This window comes from Oryza glaberrima, chromosome 12 (assembly GCF_000147395.1).
Source record: "Oryza glaberrima chromosome 12, OglaRS2, whole genome shotgun sequence".
Classification (NCBI taxonomy): Eukaryota; Viridiplantae; Streptophyta; class Magnoliopsida; order Poales; family Poaceae; genus Oryza; species Oryza glaberrima.
In genome coordinates this window covers 12573409-12596201 of record NC_068337.1, presented here as the reverse complement: position 1 = coordinate 12596201, position 22793 = coordinate 12573409, and the positions used below count along the sequence as shown (strand labels likewise).

The 22793-nt window shown below is 39.4% G+C and overlaps 1 protein-coding gene and 1 pseudogene across 1 annotated transcript; both read right to left on the bottom strand.

Moving 5' to 3' along the window:
• Window positions 1-10766: 10766 nt before the first annotated feature.
• On the bottom strand, window positions 10767-11734 carry LOC127757944 (E3 ubiquitin-protein ligase EL5-like). Its single transcript, XM_052283535.1, has one exon. The coding sequence runs from the start codon at window positions 11602-11604 to the stop codon at window positions 10966-10968; it is 639 nt and encodes a 212-aa protein (XP_052139495.1). The 5' UTR covers window positions 11605-11734; the 3' UTR covers window positions 10767-10965.
• A 2190-nt stretch (window positions 11735-13924) lies between these two features.
• LOC127757178 (uncharacterized) lies at window positions 13925-21258 on the bottom strand (annotated as a pseudogene).
• Window positions 21259-22793: the final 1535 nt, after the last annotated feature.

Sequence of the window (22793 nt, the reverse complement as noted above, 5' to 3'; positions counted from 1 at the left end):
ATAGTACCAATGAGGTACGGCGTCAAGGGTTACGGGCAAACAGGTTTCGCCCACCCACGCCCTTCGCCATAGTACCAATGAGGTACGGCGTCAAGGGTTGCGAGCGAAGAGGTTTCGTCCACCCACGCCCTTCGCCACAGTGCCAATAAGGCACGGCGTCAAGGGCTGCAGGCGAACAAGTTTCGCCAACCCACGCCCTTCGCCATAGAGCCAATATGGCACGGCGTCAAGGGCTACGGACGAAGAGGTTTCGCCACACGCCACACCCTTCGCCATAGTACCAATAAGGTATGGCATCAAGGGCTGGGGGCGAAAATAAGTTGCTTCCAAGCTAGGGGGCTACGAGGCCACCCTAGCCTCTGGAGCCTTTCGCCACACCCATGCCCTTCGCCACAGTACTCGCAAGGTACGGCGACAAGAGCTGGGGACGAAAATGAGTTGCTTCCAAGCTCGGGGGCTATGAGGCCACCCTAGCCTCTGGAGCCTTTCGCCATATCCATGCCCTTCACCACAATACCAATAAGGTATGGCGTCAAGGGCTGCGGGCGAACAGCTTTTGCCACACGCCATGCCCTTCGCCATAGTACCAATAAGGTACGGCGCCAAGGGCTGCGGGTGAACAGGTTTCGCCACACCCACGCCTTTCGCCACAATACCAGCGAGGTACGGCGACAAGGGCTAGGGGCGAAAATGAGTTAAGGAGTTGCTCCCAAGAGCAGCCGAAAGAGATTTATCATTTTTCAAGATGCTCCGAGGGGCCGGCAAACTCAATTGGACACATGAGTGTCAAGCCGCCTTCGATGGGCTAAGGCAGTACCTTCAACATTAGTGTAAAAATAAGTTCGGAAAAGCATTTTCTGCCGATTCGGTGTGCCGAAAGAGTTCATTACCGGCAATAACAAGCGGTTTGACTCCGAGAAGTCCAAGAAAATGTGCGAGGGGCTAAAACTTGAAATCGAGTTCACATCGGTTGCACACCCGCAGACAAACGGGGCAGCCGAAAGGGACGACGACAAAACCCTAGCAGCACTAAAGAAATGACTGAAAGCCGGTAACAGTTAAAAAGGTCGAAGTGCTAAAAAGACCGAAAGCCGACAACGGTCAAAACGATCAAAGTACCTAAAAATACCTTTGCCAAAGGCAAAAAGGGGAAAGTACGAGCCGAACAGCCGTAACACACACCACACCCCTTTTATTTGCCAGAAAGCACAAGTTACAGATAAATTCCATTGCCCGCTAAAAGGCATTCGGACTTTACATCCGATTCATTAACAAAAGCAGTCCTCAAATGGCGAAGGACTACCCACTTGAGCATCTTCTTCATCGCTAGTTGTTAGATCAACACAAAAAATTTAGCGGTGAAGAAGGAAAAACGGGGATTATGCTGCGTCGACGCTGGGCAATGGAAAACTGACGCTCAGTCATATAAAATTCATGGGTGTCTTCGCCTTTTTTGTGTATGATATTTCGTGGAAAAACCCCAAGGAAAACGTTTGATCGACGAAAATGCCAGGGGGGCGATACGAATCGACCGAAGCACAGCTCGCCGAACGTTGAAACCGCGACAACTCGTTTCCGGAAAACATACCGATCGTCGCTACACTCGACTTATGCAAATACTTAAGCGTTTCTGGACGCACATGCCAAAAGTCGAGAGCGAATGATGAGGGCTGAAAAGTCAATGTGAATTCCTTTCGCTAACACGCAAGGGGGCCGACACGCCTCGCCCTTCCGAACGTACAAGTTACAAAATGCGATGATAGCGAAAAGAAACATAAAAACACGCACAAGCTCCATCGGGCAAAAGCACATACGTGTTATACAAAGGAGCAAAAAATTACATCATCCGTTTCAGAACATTTTTGCCTCGCCCCTACTAAGTCCTGCGAACACGGTTCGTCATCTATACTGTACACGACTCTAAGGGGGGAAGGAAGCGAAATACACACCGACGTCAAGCAATAACAACTTGACGATTAGTCATTTCGAAGTCTAACCAAAGTGTGGCAATGTCATCGCGGCGCTGGATGTGGCACCAGTCGTAATCCTCTAAGGTTCGACCAGGATGTCTTCGCCTCCAATTCGCCATTTTGACAACCACATAGCTACATAAAAGGCGAACGCTTGATCGACGAAAACGCCAGGGGGCCGAAACGAATCGGCCGAAGCATCGCTCGCCGAACTTTGAAACCGCGACAGCTTGTTTCGGAATAAAGATACTGAACACCGTTACATTCAACTTACACAAAACACAAGCGTTTTTCCCAGCGCAAAATGCTACGAGTCGAAAACGGAAGTCGAAAGCTGAAAAGTCAACAAATCTTTTCGCCAATCCCCAAAAGGGGGCTGAACGCATGACTTTCGGCGAAATCCCCGCTAAAACAATAGGGAAAAGGGGAAAGAAAAAAATACAAGTCAAGAATCGCGCAAAGCAGACAAACTTGGCAAAATATAATCACCCAGTGTCATAATACAGCTTCGCCATTCTCGAAAGGCGAACGCTAGTGTTCATATTTTTTCTGCAGGAGTCTAAAAAGTGGTTTCGGCAGGTACCGTATAGTTTGCACGGTCTCGGCCGAAGCTCCTTACTCACCCTTGCCCGTGAGGGGCTTGTTGGAGGCATGCCATGAAACCCTTCGGCCAGACCTGCCGAAACCATAGTACCAGTAAGGATTCAAGCCAAAGACGTCAAGACCATTCAGGTGAAGCGTTATGGTGAAAGCCATAAGCGAAGATGGCGAAGGCTGGAAAGCCGCGTCGGTACTCCGAAAGTAAAGGCATCTCGGGCGAACTACAAAGACTTCGCTATAACGAGTTCGGCATCAAGGAGGCCCAACAGGCCTCCCCCAGCCTTTTAGGCCCGTTTGCCATAGACCAAGCCCAGCCTATCAGCCCATTAAAGACCCATATGTGCAAATGACACTGCATACCCATGTAAATGTCCCTTTCATAAGGGCAACCATGTAAAATCCCTTGACCCTGTAACCCTAAACCCTAGAAGGTGCAAGCTTGTGCTAAGGCTATAAATAAACCTCTAGGGCCATGTAATGGGGGATCCCCAAAAAATTTTACGAATCAATACAATTGCTTTTACATTCCAACTATTGTTGAGAGAGCCACGCCTTTCGACGTGGCATAGTTGTCCATTCGACAACAATATCATAAGACAATCTATCTATCTATCTATTATATACTAAAACTCCGTTAAACTTCCTAGAAACGCTCTTAAGTCGCCACGTGGCATTCCTACAAATACTCCTAAGCCGCCACATGGTACTGTTTAATCTCACCGTCAATTTTCTATTAAATTGCTAGACTTATTATTTTACACCATTAGATTAGATCTATTATTAAATAAATTAATAAATTCCTCCTACTTATATGATACACAGAGTATAACTATTCTATGGTACGTACGTACGTACCAACGATTGAAAGCAATTACCTGCTGTTCAAAAAAGAATCATACAAAAACTTAGATAAAAAAAGACAGTCAAAATACATGCATCCATAAAAATAATAGATGGTCAATAGAAGTACGTAGGTGAGAGAGAGAGGACAGGAAGAGACTAAATTGTTTATTCAATCTAATCTAATTGTTTAACTACTAAACGCATCGATTTAAATAAAAATCGAGGGCTATGTTTTTTTTAAAACTATCTATCTATGTATATATCTATTATATGCTAAAAGTCCATTAAATTTTCTACAAACACTTCTGAATCGTCATATGTCACTTCTACAAACGCTTTTAGGATGTCACTCGGCGCTTTAATAAATCAAAGAAAATCATAAAAATTCTAAAAAAACAAAATCTAACCATCGATTTTCCTTTAAATAAGGTGGAGCCATCATGCATTCTCTACCATTAGATTCATCTTAATAAAAAAGATAAGACAGGGAAAAGACCCATGTTTTTCTAAGGTGGACTCGGATGGTCTATCATGCTATACAGCACGTCCGGTTACAAGCCGGTTTGGCCGCGGCGGCAAGTTTATCGCTAATTAACTTATCTCTGGATATACGTAGCACAAGCTGATTAGCTCCCATATTATGGTACTACTAACTTATAGCTATATTTATTATATACACGGCAATATATATAAATGGAAGCTAGGAGATTAACACTAAGATTATACATATATAGCTAATTAAATTAGTTATACATGATTTGTCAAAGGAGATTAACGGCAATATAACATAGCTAAGTAAATCAGTTTTGCATGATTTGCGGCAACATTACATAGCTAATTTGAACCAATCCATTTGGCAGTCTCTAGATAAATTGTCCAGCTTAAATCGGTGTATCTAAGATCTAATCTGTTTTAAGTCATCGTGATGTCTTTAAAATTTAAAAAAAGATTTTTTAAAAAACAAAATACATGATAATCGGTTTTAACATAAATCGTTTAGAAAAATTAGAAAAACAAAGTCCCCTCCACCTCACCCTCACCATCACATACGCACAACACTTTCCGCCCCCTCCACTTTTGGGCTTGATTTCTCCGCTCTCCACTTCTCTAACAATGATAAAAGAGAAACAAACAATAATATCGAAACATCCATAGTTATATTAAGCTACACGTCTCATATCTATTCTAATTGTTGATCTATACATAATTAAATCAACAAATTAAGATTCATAATAACTGGTATAAAATAGAAAAAAATTGTCAATAGGGGATAAATTGAACCAATTGTAGAACATCTAACAAATTTGTAAACAAATGGTTCTTAATTTTCACTTAAACTGAAACAGCCGTTGCCATATCAATTAAATTGGCCTTCCCTCTATCTATGATGCCATGGCATTATGAGTTACTTCACGTATTATTATATATGTAATTCACACTAAACTAGGAATATCTAATTGCTTAAAAGTAATATTTGTTAGTATTAGATTTAAATTTTAAGACTCATATTGACTAGGCATATTTAAAAAGCTCTATAGGTCACACGTATCATAGGGAAGCGAGGTCTAGTTTATGTATATCTCCTTCGCATTTATTGATCATATAAAGTATGTGTAACAAATTACGTCAATATGAACAAATTAGAAAGAGGGCTAGCTTGATAGTACAAATAAACATATTTATTAGCAATAATTGTTTTTTAAGATTTGTAAAACAAGGCTCTAAACATTCAATTAAAAAAGAAAAAACATCTTACTTTTTATCCAAACTTAATTTATTAGAAATGTATGGTAAACAAACAAACTAATTAAGTCTACCTTATTTTTAATAACTAGGAAGGCTGTAAATATTAGTTGTATAGATGAATTAAGTACTATTATATATAGTATAAAGCTAACAAATAGCTTAGAAAATTTATTTGAGCAATACCGATATCATAAAAAAATTTGTGAGGAAAATAAACTTATGAAGCATGGTATATGCCATCCGTTTGATATTCCACCCATATAAATTCATCAAAACATAACCATGATACATGCCCGCGCGTATGCGCGGGCTACCTTCCTAGTTATTATATACTAAAAGTCCATTAAACTTCCTAGGAACGCTCTTAAGTCGCCACGTGGTATTTCTACAAATACTCCTAAGGTGCCACATGGTACTATTTAATCTCACCGTCGTTTTTCACTTAAATTGGTGGACCCATTATTTTACACCATTAGATTAGATCTATTATTAAAAAAATTAATAAATTCCTCCTACTTATATGAATACACAGAGTATAACTGTTCTCTCGTACGTATGTACACGTACGATTGAAAGCAATTACCTACTATTCACAAAAAGAATCATACAAACTTAGATGAAAAAAGACAGTCAAAATACATGTATCCATAAAAATCGATGGTCAACAGACGTACGTAGGGGAGAGAAAGGACGACTAAATTCTTTATTCAATCTAATGTAATGGTTTAAAACACTAAACCCATCGATTTAAATAAAAATCGAGGGCTATGTTTTTTAAAACTATCTATTTATCTATCTATTATATGTTAAAAGTCCATTAAATTTTCTACAAACACTTTAATCATCGTATGTCACTCCTACAAACGCTCCTAAGACGTCACATGGCGCTCTAATAAATCAAAGAAAATCATAAGAATTCTAATAAAAATAAAATCTAACCATTGATTTTCCTCTCAATAAGGTGGACCCATCATGCATTGTCTACCATTAGATTCATCTTAATAAAAAAATAAGACAGGGAAAAGACCCATGTTTTTCTAAAGTGGACTCGGACGGTCCATTGGTCCATCATGCTATACCGTGCGTCGGGTTATGAGCCGGTTTGGCCGTGTCGGCAAGTTTATCGCTAATTAACTTATCTCTGTATATACGTAGCACAAGCTGATTAGCTCCCATATTGTGTTACTACTAACTCATAGCTATATTTATTATATACACGGCAATATATATAAATGGAAGCTAGGAGATTAACACTAAGATTATACATATATAGCTAATTAAATTAGTTATACATGATTTGTGAAAGGAGATTAACAGCAATATAACATAGCTAATTCAATCAGTTTGCATGGTTTGCGGCAAACATTACATAGCTAATTCGAACCAATGCATTTGGCACTCTTTAGATAAATTGTCCAGCTTAAATCGGTGTGTCTAAGATCTGATCCGTTTTAAATCAACGTGATGTCTTTAAAATTTAAAAAAGATTTTTTAAAAAAACAAAATACATGATAATCGGTTTTAACTTAAATGTTTAGAAAAATTAGAAAAACAAAGTCCCCTCCACCTCACCCTCACCATCACATACGCACTAACACTTTCCGCCCCCTCCACTTTTGGCTTGGTTCTCCGCTCTCCACTTCTCTCTATATATTTTGGAGTAGCAATGATAAAAGAGAAACAAGCAATAATATCAAAACATCCATAGTTATATTAAGCTACATGTCTCATATCATAGTTATATTAAGCTACATGTCTCATAGCTATTCTAATTGTTGATCTATACATAATTAAATCAACAAATTAAGATTTATAATAACTGGTATAAAATAGAAAAAAATATCAATAGGAGCTAAATTGAACCAATTGTAGAACATCTAACAAATTCGTAAAGAAATGGTTTTAAATTTTCACTTAAACTGAAACAGTCGTTGACATATCAATTAAATTGGCCTTCTCGCTATCTATGATGCTATGGTATTATGAGTTACTTCATGTATTATTATATATTTAACTAACACTAAAATAGCAATATATAATTGCTTATAAGTTATATTTGTTAGTATTAGATTTAAATTTTAAGACTCATATTGACTAGGCATATTTAAAAAGCTCTATAGGTCACACGTATCATAGGGAAGCGATGTGTAGATTATGTATATCTCCTTCGCATTTATTGATCATATAAAGTACGTGTAACAAATTACGTCAATATGAACAAATTAGAGAGAGGGCTAGCTTGATAGTACAAATAAACATATTTATTAGCAATAATTGTTTTTTAAGATTTGTAAAACAAGGCTCTAAACATTCAATTAAAAAAGAAAAAACACCTTACTTTTTATCCAAACTTAATTTATTAGAAATGCATGGTAAACAAACAAACTAATTAAGTCTACCTTATTTTTGAATAACTAGGAAAGCTGTAAATAATTAGTTATATAAATGAATTAAGTACTATTATATAGTATATAAAGCTAACAAATAGCTTAGAAAATTTATTTGAACAATACCGGTACGATAAAGAAATTTGTGAGGAAAACGAACTTATGAAGCATGGTATGTGCCATCCGTTTGATATTCCACCCATATAAATTCATCAAAACGTAACCGTTACCATGATACATGCCCGCGCGTATGCGCGGGATTATAAAGTTTACTTAATTCTAAAGATATTATAAAATTAAAATACGTCGTATCTATTATATACTAAAAGTCCATTAATCTTCCTATAAATGCTCCTACGCCGCCATGTGGCGCTCCTACAAATGCTCCTAGATCGACACGTGGCATTTTAGATCGCTGGCCGCTGCTTTGCTGTGTTCACACTTATATGTCTGTGTCTGCTGCGGGTAGTTATTTTTATATTTGCAAATTTACACAGTAGTTACGCACCACTTACATATGTATTAGGATGTAATGTTGGGATTTACATACGTAATATTAGGACTTACCTACGTAATTCTGGTATTTATATTGTCAATACATTAAAATTACATATGTAATTTAGGGACTTACAATGTAAATACATACCGACTATTTTTTTAGAGTAAAATATGACGCCATAAATATAGCTATCCCATAAAAAACAGAAGGAGAAGGAAATAAGGATGAGCGAGGGAAAAAGAGAGCAAATAAATAAGACCTCCAGAACGATGCGACTCTCTCCCTCCCCCGTGCGGCTTGGCTCGGTTTGTAGACTGCCTTCTTGAAAAAATAACAAAAAAGGGCTGATAATTTTCATTTAAAATGATGGGCCCATTTTTTAATTATTAGATTATAGTCACCATCACATGGCACTCCTATAAACGTTCCTACGCTGCCACATAGCACTCTAATAAATTAGAAAAAACATTAGAAATTCTAAAAAAAGATTTTCAATTAAAGCGGTGGACCCATTATTCTAAGCCATTAGATTAAATCTATTAAAAGATTGCATCCCACCTAACCTTCCACCAAATAAAAAAACGGTTTTACTACATTTCTATCACCAGATTTCTGGCTCCATAGCAGTCAGTTTTGTGGCCATTGGATACACTGTGAGATTCGTGTCAAGTTAAATCTATTGTGCTCATACCATCGCTAGCCACTGCTTTGCTGCGTTCACACTTATATGTATGTGTCTGCTGCAGGTAGTTATTTATATATTTACAAATTTACATAGTAGTTACACACCACTTACATATGTATTAGGATGTAATTTTAGGATTTACATATGTAATTTTAGGACTTACATATGTAATTTTGGTATTTACATTGTTAATACACTAAAATTACATATTTAATTTAGGGACTTACATTGTAAATACATGCCGACTATTTTTTAGTGTAAAATATGACGCCATAAATATAGCTACTCCCATAAAAAACAGAAGGAGAAGGAGATAAGGATGAGCGAGGGAAAAAAGAGAGAGCAAATAGATAAGATCTCCAGAACGATGTGACTCTCTCCCTCCCCGTGCGGCTTGGCTCAGTTTGTAGACTGCCTTTTTTAAAAAGAAAGTGCCTATAATAATATATTATAGTTGTTGGTTTTTTAATTAATCGGCACCTATAATAAATAATAGGTACGTATAATATTGGTGTTTGTTTTTCTCTAAAACCGACACATATAATTGTTTAAAGGTGCCGATTATATATTCGGTCAACATGCGAGAGTGGGTTTATCTATTTCGGCACCAATATACCAACCTTTATGTGCTTTTTTATAGTAGTGCTTCCTAATTCTCAAATAAAAAGAAATAGACACCAAGCAAGAAATTGGTGTCAATGGTTTCTGCTAAGCATACTTGAAGAGACTCGAAACCGGGTTGATGGGTGCATCATGAATGCCAATAACCACTGCCACCGTGCTATGACCACATCTTTAATAAAAACGTTATTATGTTTCTACGTACAAGAAAATATCCGCCAGCCTCCTGCTAAATATATGTAAATTATATAGGATTACATATAATATTAACTATATATTAATTAAAAAATATTACATGAAAATATATTTAGCTCTATCTTTCTCATCCAAATTGTCTGATTTTTTTTAAATAACTAATAGTAGCCACTGTATTCATTTACGAATCTTCAACACTCATATTTTCTTTACAATTTATAGATACATTAACTATATTTTGATTAAACAGATACCACATGAAACCAAAATTTACATTCTTCTATGTCATTCTCATCCAAATAGTCTTACAATTAGTAAAAAAAATAAATTTAACAACATAGATTATTCCATCATATATTATCTCACAAATATTCATAACTAATAGAAGAGAAATATCACTCATGTATTAACACATGCATGTACGAAGGATTACTGCTCGAGCTTTTTTTTTCGTGTGGTTCTTGCTACTTAAGTATTAGACCTTTTAAGAGGTAGATGTAATCAATACAAACAATATGATTGGATAAAGTGCCAAATTTTCTTTGAATTAAATGTTATAGCTTAAAGCTAACAGTTAGATAGAAAAAAATATATATCCAAGCAATGCCGATGAAGAAAATTTGTGAAAAGATATATTACTTTTAAAGTGTGGCAGTTGTCATTCGATTGATATTACGGCCTTATAAATTCTTCAAACAAATATAATCATACATGCCCACGCGAATGCGCGGGCTATCTTCCTAGTTAGAATTAAAAAAGTTACTGGTTTTTATTGGCATTAGTGCATAGTCTGCACACTAAAGATCATTGATAGGCCGTGCGCTGGATGCAATTTGTAGCGGACAACATGACAACTTGGATATCTTTATATATGAGCAGCAAATACGAAGAAGGTTCGGCTTAATTACAACTTGGCTAACCAAACTATGATTGACGTGCTGTACTCCGCCACAAGATAAGAGTTCCTATCACGGGACATTTCTCTTCTTTTCGTACTGAAGCTAGAGAGTAGATAATCCTCCTCTCAGTCTTAAACAAGATGCCGCATGCATTAAACAACTTTGGTCAGCAACAACGACCACACACGAGCGAGCCTTCTTATTACTTCGTTTTCAAGCGTAATTAATTAAATGGCTCCAACGTCATTTTCAGGATTATCTCAATTTATTAATTCCGATCCAACTATAATTTTGTTGGAAATTTGCTATAATTTTGTTGGAAATTTGCTATGCTGGTTAATTTATGTCCAAAAAAGTTACATTTAACTTCTGTTCCAAATCAGAAGTACATCGTGGCACGATGCAAAAATATCAACCACTAATTAAGTATACAAAAATGGGGAAAAACTACGAAGAAATTAATCAACTTGCCGTCACGGAACAGCTTGTACATCGTTCGTGACATCGTGTGCGACGACGACTACACCGGCGCTCCGCCGCCGCCGCCGGCGGCGACCTTGACGTCGGCGCGGCACACGGGGCACGTGGCGTGCGCGCGGAGCCACCCGTCGATGCACGCCGCGTGGAACGCGTGCCCGCACGCCGGCAGCCGCCGCACCGTCTCCCCCCGCCGCACGACGCCGATGCACACGGCGCACTGCTCCGCCTCCGCCGCGCCGCCCGAACCCTTACTGTACTCGAACGCCGGGATGGCGGCCTCGACGTCCTCCTGCCTGAGGCCTCCGCCGCCGCCGCCGCCGTTGACCGCCTGCTGCTGCAGCCGCCCCACCGATGGCGGCATCACGGCGACGCGCAGCGCCTGACCGGGAAGCAGCAGAACAGGCGGCTGCTGCTGCTGCTCCTCTTCCTCCTCCGGCGCCGCGTTGTTCAGGCACAGGCACGTGTACAGGCACATGGCGGCGAAGAGCACGGCGGCGGCGACGGCGGCCAAGACGTGGCTGGCGAACATGAACAGCCCGGCGGCGAAGCCGACGGCGAACGTCCACAGGAGGAGCAGCCTCGAGCAGCGCCCGCCAGACCGCGCGGCGGCGCTGGGCGGCGGCTCGCCGTGGCGCAGCCGCAGGACGACGACGCCCCGGCGAGCGACGACGACTTCCATGGTGATGGAGACAGCCTACGTAGACGATGATTAGTTAGTTGGCTAATGGTGGTTGGCAGTTGGTTAGGAATTATGTCTGCGTGTTAGTGTGTTTATATATGAATGTATGTATATTTGTAAATTGAGCCAGGGCAAATTGATTTGGTTCACTGCTGTTTGAAAACTCTTCTTCAAAACTTGCCCGTCTGTATATATGAATGTTTTGAAGTTGCAACCATGCGATCGAATTGTTACATTCTTTAGGACCCTCCACGTGCAGAAATCATATGATCATATTATCAAACTAATATAAGTTGTTGGACAGGTACCATCACAAGATACCATGATTACCATCAAGGCATCAACTAACATTAATATGGTACTCTAGGTGCAGATGTAAATTTTCGTGTCAAATGTTTGACCGTCTATTTTATTTGAAATTTTTTTATGATTAGTATTTTATTTGTTATTAGATGATAAAATATGAATAATACTTTATGTGTGTCTTATTTTTTTATAAATTTTTCAAATAAAATGGATGGTCAAACATTGGATACGGAAATCCACAAATGCACTTAAAATGGGATGGAGGAAGTATGTCTTTTAGCAAGGGGCGGAGCTATAGGAAAATATTACTGGGGTCACTCAAATTACACTATATGGTTGCTCTCCTCTGCTTAAGGGTGATGAACAGTAATTAACATGGTGTTAGAAACTTTCATCCAGATCATTAGACCCCGGTAATATATAGTAGCTCCGCCCCTGCTTTTAGTGTATTTGTAGTAGGGTTTGTAGTATGGTAAGCAACATATAATATATACATTGTGTTTTAGCAATGTATCTAATCCATATTTCAGTTATTACAAAATACTAACGTGTGTTTTAGCAAAACGTATGTGTACATTGCATTGTATTTTCAACAGATTTTCGGCAACTTTCTTCAATCTTGTGCGATACTCGTTCAACATATTTTCTTAGTTTCGCATCCAAAATAAAAATTCTACTTCAGCCCAAGAGGAGAGAATTGCCACGGTATTTTTGGGTACAGATTAGTTTTGCAATTATGATGTGCAAATAGCATTGTTAAAGCTATTTTATCTCCTCTACATGTTATTTTCTTACTAGTTTTGTACATGAGTTATTCTTCAAAAGCTTGGTTTGCTGGACCTGGTGAGTGTGGCCTGTCCACGATTGGACAAGGTGGTCAAGGATGTGTTTTAGCTGGGAACATAGGCGGTGATCTAGATATCTAGTCTCACAATTGATAGTCCTTAATACTTTTCCTGTGATCACTTTTTTTTAAGTGTATTTTGGTTATGTGCATCTTAGCTATAAAAAAGAGTGTTAGTAATTGACTAATACTAATAAAGCTTCCATTATCTTAAAAAAAAACTCTAGGACAAAGGTGCACTACCGGAAAATGGACTATTAGTGACTACCCCTTACTATCACAAAAAGTCCAAATGCCGTCACAAGGAATTTTAGTGACAACATACCGTCATGATATGCCCCTCACGCTTGATTGGTTACGAAATCCAATATTCCGAGTGTGGCCTAGGAGGATTTTTCCTCGCTCCTTGGGGATCAATCGTGAGATTAATTCCCATAGAATGGGATACACACGTGTGCGCGTTTAGAGCAAGTTTAATAGTATGGCCAACTACTAGCTCCAATTCATCTATAGTTAATCTAATAGCTCATCTATACAATAGTTACATACTACACTATTAATGCATGGTCCCACCTGTCATGCACACACTGCGTCTTGGAGTCCGTGCTACAGCTGGCTACAAATCTGTAGCCCGCTGCTCTTCTCTCTCTTTATTTATCTCCTTAAAATATGTTTGCAGCTGGCTTATAGTGCTATTGTACTGGCTCTTAGCGGGAGTCGCCCACTTTCCGTGCTTGAGGTCCGTGGCGTCTAATCTCTACCCAAAAGTGTGCGCTGAACGCACGTTTTCCGTGTTTCGAGGTCCGTGGCATATAATCTGTACCAAAAAGTACTGTGTGTAAGACACGCACGTGTGTGCATGCGATGGTGCAAGTGTGGAGTTGCATTGATTTGTGTTCTTACTTGTACCTCCAAAAAAGCAAAGTGAAGGGACCTGTAGGGTAATTTAGGACATGTTTGAGACATGTTTTCGTGTGGATTAACTAGTACATTCATTGCTCTAATTAATTACACAATTACAAAGAGTATATGCGTAGAATACGAATACAGCATGATTATATTTAAACCAGCAGCTTGGATCAGCTCAGGGATGTCATTTTAGGAAAAAAAATGATAGTGTCGGAAAATCATTTTATCAGATATGACAAACTAAACGGTAACACGAGAACATTTCAAGAAAAGAGAAACATTTATATACTAATCTCAGATAATAACCACCATCTTTCCCCCCACGGCAGACATCTCTCAAATTTGAGATGACTTCCAGCTTAAGGCCAAAACTTTACATGAGTTGTGCAGAAATTTACAGTGCAGAGTATGAACTTTCATGTCATAACCCTATGTCTTGAAAAGCATATCACTGTTTCCTGCAAAATAACACTTACGTCCAGAACTCTGTTCTTTGCAGTTCAATAGTTCTGCCCCCTGGATGTAACTACTTGTCAGCACACCTGAGTGGCATCATTGCAGATACATAGTATTCAAGATAGTTTCTCCAGAGGACGCAAACATCGATCTGTCCCGCAAAACATCAGGAACGCAAGAGCGGGCAGCCATCATTGTCGGTCCCAAATCGAAGATATCTTATTCTGGCTGCTCATCTCAGGCAACTGCTTCGGTATCTCTGATTGCAACTTACCAGCATGTTCCCTAGATGCCGGAAAGGCAAGAGAGAGGGAGAGGGAACCTGGTGAATCGGTAGGCAATGAATGTTCCTTACTCCGATTTTCTTCAACCTTAGGGGAAAGAAATGAAAACATGGTCTTTCTGGGAGAATTGTTGTCCGTAAGTTCTAGCTCAAAATCTGGCGCATCACGCTCAGGCATCTCCTCGTCATCCGATATATTTACAACGTTTCCTGCATCCACTGTATTTAGATCAAGCGGAAATATGCGCTTTCCATTACACTTTGAGCTTCCTGCCAATGACTGGTCAACTGAATCATCGAAGGAGGAAGATACGAGGGGATGCACCTTGGATGATAGCCTTCCATCACTTGTATTCTCACTTAAACTAGAATTTGCAGACCCAACATTATCCAATTTAATCTTTTTCTGCTCTAGTTTTCCATTGACTTCATCAGCCCAGTTTGCTACCTCAACATTTCTTTTGTGTAGAGTAGCTGTGATGTGCGAGATAAGATCTACTGTACCAGAGTTCACCTCACTACTATTTATATCTACATCCACAAGGTTGTCAGCTTCATTGAGGTTGATTACTCTGATGCCCTTTCCTGGTTTATTAACAAAACAATATGTTGGAGGTGAAAAGTATGAACCCACATTCACGACGTGTTCACAACAGGAAAGAATTACTTACCTATCTCATATACTGAGGAAACAGAGCAAGTAACTGGCACTGTATTAACATCAATAATTGCTTCACAAGCAATACTATTGGAAGAATCCTTTGTATCTTCATCTCCTGAGCAAGACAATTTCTGCACAGGAATAGATAGATAGTATACAGTAAATATATATTTTGAGCAAACATCTGAAAATATTTGAAAATTCAAGAATAAATTGATATAGTAAACATTAAATATATTTTTTGAGCAAACATCTGAAAAAATTTTGCAAACTCAAGAATAAATTGATAAGCAAGAAGCTGAAAAAGCGTGTGCAAGCAACAGGCTCCCACCATGCCTGATAACAGTGGCAGCCTTGCAGGATGACAATCATATGCACCAAGTATCTAGCTATTTTATGGAACAATCCAAAAAATCAAAATTAAACGTAAATTTGAGCTGTAGCATAAAATAATGAGTCGCAAAGCAGATAGCCACAAGCCATCACCTGTTGTTCTGTTGCCAGATCAGTACTGTTATTTGTTGAACTGCTGGCTGTAATTGGAACCTGATGGTGATCTTCTGATTCATTTCGACTCACAGGCTGATTTGATTCGGTCTCTCCATTTGAACACCTTTGATAATTGGTTTCTGTACTCTGGGGACATTGGTAGTCCACACAAGAAACTGACTTCACCAAATCGTGGTCTGATTTAGCACCATTGTTCTGGCCTTCGGAGAATGAAGGGCCAGATGTCAAAACAGAGATGCTTTCATCCACGTCCATCCGATCCGTATTCAGATTGGGCTCACAAGTACTAAATGGTACATCAGGTGGAATGTTCATTTGATCTTTTTTTCTAACTCTGAATACACCCCAAAGAAAATAGAACATGTTCCATCCTGAACCAGTACAAGGCAACATAAAGGTCAGTCACAGTAAAAACTATGACTAGATAAAATCTCACTCAAATTAATGGAAGAATGCTTACTTTGGAAATTCTTTGACAGGATATTGGAAGGGAATATGAGCAACTCAGCTGTTTCTATGTTTCCTCTGAGAGCTAAGTCATTCTTGAGCATATTTTCAACTAATTTACTGTAATAATTTTCATAGCTGCAGAAATAAAGAAATCAAACAAATTTAGCTAGAACTTTGGATTGCAGTAAGATGAGATGTGAACAACTCAAGCAAATATATGCAGGATCAAAGCTGCACGGAACACACCTATCAGTATCTCTAGCAAAGAAGAAAAGACCAATATTCTCGTATGAAGGACCATTTTCCTGAAACTGTGTTGGCCATGAGTTCTGACGAGGAAGTTCCTCCAGCTGGACTTTTGAAGGGAATTTCTTTGCAACTTCCAGCACTTTTGGTGAAGCAGAACATGATAAGTGAGCTTGAAAACCATCACATAGCTCAGGAGATCTTCCAGTCCTCCGCAGCTCAAAACCACCTCTGTTAAAATAAAGTTCACATTGTGTTACCTAACAAAATGATTCACAATGCTTGGCTGATGGCAGCTGAATCAACAGCAAACTTTTTGCAAAAAGCGAGAAATGCTTATGAGATATAAAAGGAGGAAATTCTTACTGCCATATGAAATCCAACTCTGGAACAGTTGAAGATTTGTCCATCAGAGCATCTGGCATAGTTAAGCTGCCATCAACTAATCTTCCTGTCTTGACTGATACAGTCTGGCACTCATTGGGTTTCAACTTGCTACCATCTGTGGAAGCTTTGTTGCTCGAAGTGTTTCTCATATCCTGCTCATTGGTTTGCCCGTACAATTGTGAGGGCTTCTTTACATGGCCAAATGAGGTGGATAAAAGATCTTTAGGCCTACACATTGGGTTGTGAGAAGGACCACATTTCACAATGTGCTCAGATTGATCTGCTGGTCTGGAAGCAGCTTTTTCAGCTGCTATCATATTAGTAGCTTCAAATGTTTTATTCCTTTTAGCAGAGGAATCCTTCATGTTCCGTTCACTCATAGGTTTTACTGCAGATAAGCTAAGTTTGTCAACAGAACAGAATTGTGTAGAATGGCCTGCTTCATTACAACACTGACAACGCATCGAGCGATTGATACTAGAACCACCTGGTCTCAAGCTTGTTGGATCCTTTACTTTATCATCCCGGTGTGCGGGATCTGTGTTCTGGATTACCTTTCTCTGGGCCCCAGAACCAAGAATACCAGAGGATTTCTCAGCACTACTTACAGTTGTACTTCCAGGAGCTTTTGCTACAAGTTGCTTATTTACCTCAGAGTATCCTGAAAAAACAAAATGAAGTTAGCCTACACCAAGTTAGCCAACAGCATGTCAAACACAAACTTACTCCAAGCAATAGAGACATGAATGAAAAGGGAAATATACCAAGAGAGTTTCTTCCACCTTGTCCATGAGTAGTGCTTAAATTACCTGTAGTGAGATGCTGAGCTTTGGATTCTTCTTTAGATGAAACTTGGGTAGTCATCGAGGCAGTAACGGAGGGGCACCCTAATATAGAAGTGTCTCGGTCACTTGTTACATTATGGCTCACCGGTGGATTCACGACTTTTGACTCCTCAGTAGGAGGTAAAATCGAAGACTTTGCTTTATTTGCTGATTCACAAGATTTAGGCTTCTTAAAAAATGGCGACTTAGCAAGTATGCCCACTGGCCCCTCTTTTTTCGCAAGAAAGGGTATATGGTCCTTCATATTGTTGGGCTTCTGTGGAACTTCATTCACTAGCTGTTTCACCTTGGGGACCTTTGAGTTGTTGAAAGAAGTGGATTTGGAAAATTGACCTGCAACAAACCTTTCTATGTAAATTTTCTTTACCTAAGTCTGCAGGGAAGGCAACCAAACCATGGTAACATAATTTGAACATTTTACATAGGTAAAGTGTCTGAATTGAAAGTAATAATGGAAAAAAATTTACCACGAAGTGGTGGTCCCAGATTCTTGGCAGCGTCAAATGCCAATGAAGTTGGTACTTTGGTAGCGGCTTGCTTTCCCTTCTCTACATCCAACCGAAATGAGCTCTCACGCGACAATGGCAACCTTTTTCTGGACTCAGCTCCCATGGATAAACCACAACGTTCAGTAATACTTTGTTTAATCGAGGAAATGATCCCTGCACCTTCTTCCTTCCTCTTCGAATTGCTATTATTGCATTGGTTTGTTGAATTCAACTCTTTCTTATCTCCATTTTCATTCTCCACTTCATTTTCAAAAGAACTTCTGTTCTTCAAAGCAGTGTCAGGTTTACTAATTTTCCCTTCAAGGGCTTCTGAGGTTTCATCTTCATAAGAATTGCTTTTTGATGCATTGGCAATTTTGTTGGTTTTCCTTTCAAAGAACTGGCTTTTTGAGGCACCAACCTTCAGCTGAGATTTTTCTAGTTTCTTCTTCTTTTCATATTCCAACTCATTTTCGCACTCTTCACACAACCATTCACCCTCTGGAACCTCTTCCATCATTACCCGCATACAATAACTGGAGCAAAGAAATGAGACAAAATTTAAGTAGATTAACAATACCCATATTCTCAATGTGGAAAAATATTCTGAAAATAATACTCCTAACTGGCTTGTCTGCATAATAACAGTAGTAGTTTATTCCTGTCCTGAGACACAAGGCAGGCATCCTAATTGTGGCTTGTTTGCAAACTACAAGTGCAACAATCTTAACCATCATGGCATGTCATCAAGCAATCAAAGATGAGTAATTATACATAAAAAGCAACGGAACAAATAAGCCTTACATATGCTCAGCACCATCATTGCATCTAGTGCAAACAGCAAGCCTCTCCTCCTCACCAACATCTCCACAAATGTCACACACTTTCACCTATTGTTGTCAAGTGAAACAAAATATTTAGCTACACAAAAAGATTTGTCATAATTTTAATGCACAAAATTAAAGGTTTTGAACTCACGTCCTCAACTTCTTCAGAACTCTTGTCCTCAGAAGATGTGGCATTCACATGTGTATCAGACACCTAATGGATATTGAAACCATGTCCAAGGAATTTAATTTTGAACACAAATTCAAAGGAATATAAATCAAACTGTATACACACATTATGTTTGGATCAACATGCCAAATTGCCAAACATCAATTGCTAGATTATGACAGAAGCATGACTTAACCACAAAAAAGAAAGAAAATACTGGACATCTGTTGATGGATAAAATATGTACTAGTAGTTGCAGATAAAAAAGGAAAACTGAAACTTACATTATCCATAGGATCTAGAGAATTATCCTCAGGATTAACACTCTTTGCTGCTGCATGCCCAACAGAAGTATCTTCCAGTGTGCTGGATTTTTCATAAGCTTCACTTGCAGAGACATCCTTGCCTGTTGTTTCAATATCAAGCCCATCCTGTTTCACACAAAGTGTAGCTTGCCTGCCTCTCCTATTATCACTTCCCTTTTCTTCCCAAAAGGATTTCTTGCAACCAGTTGTGCTTTCAGTAACCATCTCTGTAGCTTGATGGCAAGCTTTCTCAAACAAATCTTTGGGGTTTGTCGACTGATCTTGACCTTCTGTCTTCCTGCTAGATGGCGACAACGCCACATCAGAAGAATTACCTGAGAGACAAGTTTTTGGTAAGTTAAATCCACCAGTTCTACCAATAAGGCAATAATGCTTTTCTTATTAATGTGTAAATAAATTAGACTGAGTTTTACCAGCCTGGTCTTCTTCTTTAGCATGGTTGCGATTTTGAACAGCATCTTCACCACTAATAACCTTATTACCACTTAATCTTCTAGAAGATGGAGGTGCTCTTCTCCCCCTCTTTTTCTTTACAACCATATTAGAAATAAGTTTAATCTCTGAGATACATGAGCCATCATCATGACGACGTTCCAAACTGTGCCTCTCTTCTGACCCCTTTACTGTAGATGTACAACCATTAGGTGCACTGCCTGCTTCTGACTCCATCAGGACTGAAGAACGGTTACAGTCCGTACAAGAACAGGGTGCACAGCATACATTGAATGTCCCTGATTCAGGTTTCAAGAAGGTTAGAAGGAATGTTCTTCTTTTCTCAAAAAAAAAATTATTACAATAAATAAAATTATATCAAAAACAAGTGCTAATTCTTAATCCATCTTTCCAACAACCAGTACACACATGAACTTGGGAAGAGAGTAAAAAAGGAAGGGGGGGCCTTGACATTTTACAAATAGGTGAGTACACGATGAGGTAATCGCGTACATTGAAAATTCAAGACATATTCTTAAAATGGATCCAGATCAGTTGGAGTGCATGAAAATATAGGTTAGATAATTATTATTAGTCAAGTGAATGTTACCCAGCTACTGGTTGGTATACAAATATCAGATAGTACTGTTAATTTCACAGTTTAATAGAAGAGGTCGAAATTCTTACATTTTAGGTAAATAAAATGCACACCTTTCAATAAAGATGCACAATTTTCTGTTCTCAAATTGGCGATTTTATGAGGACTTGAACATGATGCAACTCAGGCAGATTCACCTATATTAGTAATATTTCATTTTTCCAGTTTCTATCACATTTTTAAGATACCATATTGTCTAGGTTCAGAAACAAGTATGAAGCCTGAAAGTTGGCATGTGTGGTACAGGAAAATACATATAAATTTGATGTAAACCTGTGTAGAACAATACTGTACCTAATGGACTACAATGCATATATCTCGGAAAGAAGAAAAACTCAGCAAGTTTGCTATATAGTTAATAGCCTAAAATTCATCAACGGATCCCCTAATTATTAGAACTGGTGTGACAAGTGTTGGATCTAACATGGGGCATGGCCCCAAACCTTTTTGGGAACCATCAAACTGTTATTAGTATTAAGGTTAAGCCAAAATTTCTAGAACAGAAGCTAGGGTTAACACAAATTCGAGAAAAAGCGCGTGGGTATAGAGAGAGAGATGGGAAAGAGGACGTGCGCAACGGATGCGGCGGAAGCAGCAGGACGAGCGACGGCGACCCCTGCTCGCTTCGCTCGCGCGATGGATGGGGATCAGTGCAGGCGGCGGTGGCGGAGGATGTGCTCACCAGGATGGATGCGGCGGAAGCAGCAGGACGATCGACGTCGCCCTGCTCGCTCGCTCGCGGGATGGATGGGGATCGGCGGAGGCGGAGGCGGAGGCGGTCGGCAAGGGCAAACTGACGAGGAGGCTTCGCGAGGGTAATTTAGTAATTTCGCCTACCACGGATTGCTTGCACATCACATCGTTGGAAATCAGAAAAATAGAAATTATGTATGTCCATCGGTCCTAATCCCATTTTTCGAATGGAGCCGGACCTGCCCTCTGAGATGGTGAATTTTTATTTAACTTTTTTAATATAGTACATAACGTTTGAGCACTGCCCAATTCGGCATGGCTCACGGAACGAGCCGTACTTTGTTGGCCATGAAAACGAGCGGATAATTTTCGTCCACTCAAGAGAAAAAGAATATGGATACTTTTCGGAGCGGATAATTCTCGTATAGTTTAGATACGGATATGAATAGGGTATTTTCTCCCGGATACAAATACGCACATGGTATTAGGGTTTTCGACGGATACAGATAATAATACGAATATCCGGTGAACAGTGCTATTCGGATATCCACTGATATCATGAGACATATTTCATTTCTTTATAACGCTACAACCTTCGATCTATCCTTCTAGATTTTAATAGCATGCCATCTCTTAACACTAGTCCACATTATTAATATTATTTAAATTTTTAAATATTTTTGAAACGTATACTATATTTTATATAAAATGAACTAATTATATATGAAGATGAGGTGGTTTTCGTGTTCCGACAGAAAAAATGTCTTAGTATTCGTGTCCGGTCATATTCGATTCTTATTTATATTCGATATAATTCGTATTTGCGTCCGTATATGAGCTATTTGTATTCGTTTTCGTATCTGACAAAGAATATGGAAATAAAAATGGTATGAGTATTATCCGTCTGTATCCGCTCCGTTTTCATCCCAAGCACGGAGCCTAACGAGATGTTGGGTCATGTCGTGTTGGCATGGCACGATAGATTACGTGGGTTGTGTGGAGATCGGTTAGCCCAAATTTCATATATATACCAAGAAAAAATGCGAACAAAGTCCGTGTCATCTAGTCGCACAAACTTCGGCGAAACTCTAGCAAGGTCCTCCGCTCACTAATAGCACATTTATCTTCCTCCTCTTCAAGCACCATCGTGACCCTTCACTTCCTATTCACTTCGCCCCGAGCCGGTGAGCCCCCAATGACCGACATGCTTAGTGATCGTGCTCGAGAATGGGGTTGGCCACACCACAATGCTACCGTCTAGTCCTACGTCGATAAGTGTCCACCATCGCTTCCTCTGCCCTCAGCCCCTGGCTTTCTCGATTCTTCCATTCTCCTTTCCTCCTGGCTTCTGCTCCAACGGCAGTTGCTCGATTGGCGGTTATTCACCCGTCGTCGATTGCAATTGTGCCACACGGGTGTTAACGACCAAATTTGGTAAATTCTATCAATATTGGCATCGGAGGTGAAGATCAGATCGAAGTGGAATCCAAGATGAAGATCGTTGCGGAAACAGAGTAAGAATCGGCTGCAGTCCAAATCGGCTAAGGTCAGGTCGGCAGAGTTCGAGTCGGACGGGGCTAGCCGATACAGCCGATTCCGATAATATGACTCGGTGTACGTCATCGGGTTCAAGTTGATGTGCTTCAAGATGATTGCCACGCATGGATAGAGTCCTGGGGAGGCAATTGTATCTATTAAT

Coding starts and splice junctions, on each gene's coding strand:
- LOC127757944 (XM_052283535.1), bottom strand. CDS start 11,604: ATGGAAGTCGTCGTCGCTCGCCGGGGCGTCGTCGTCCTGCGGCTGCGC.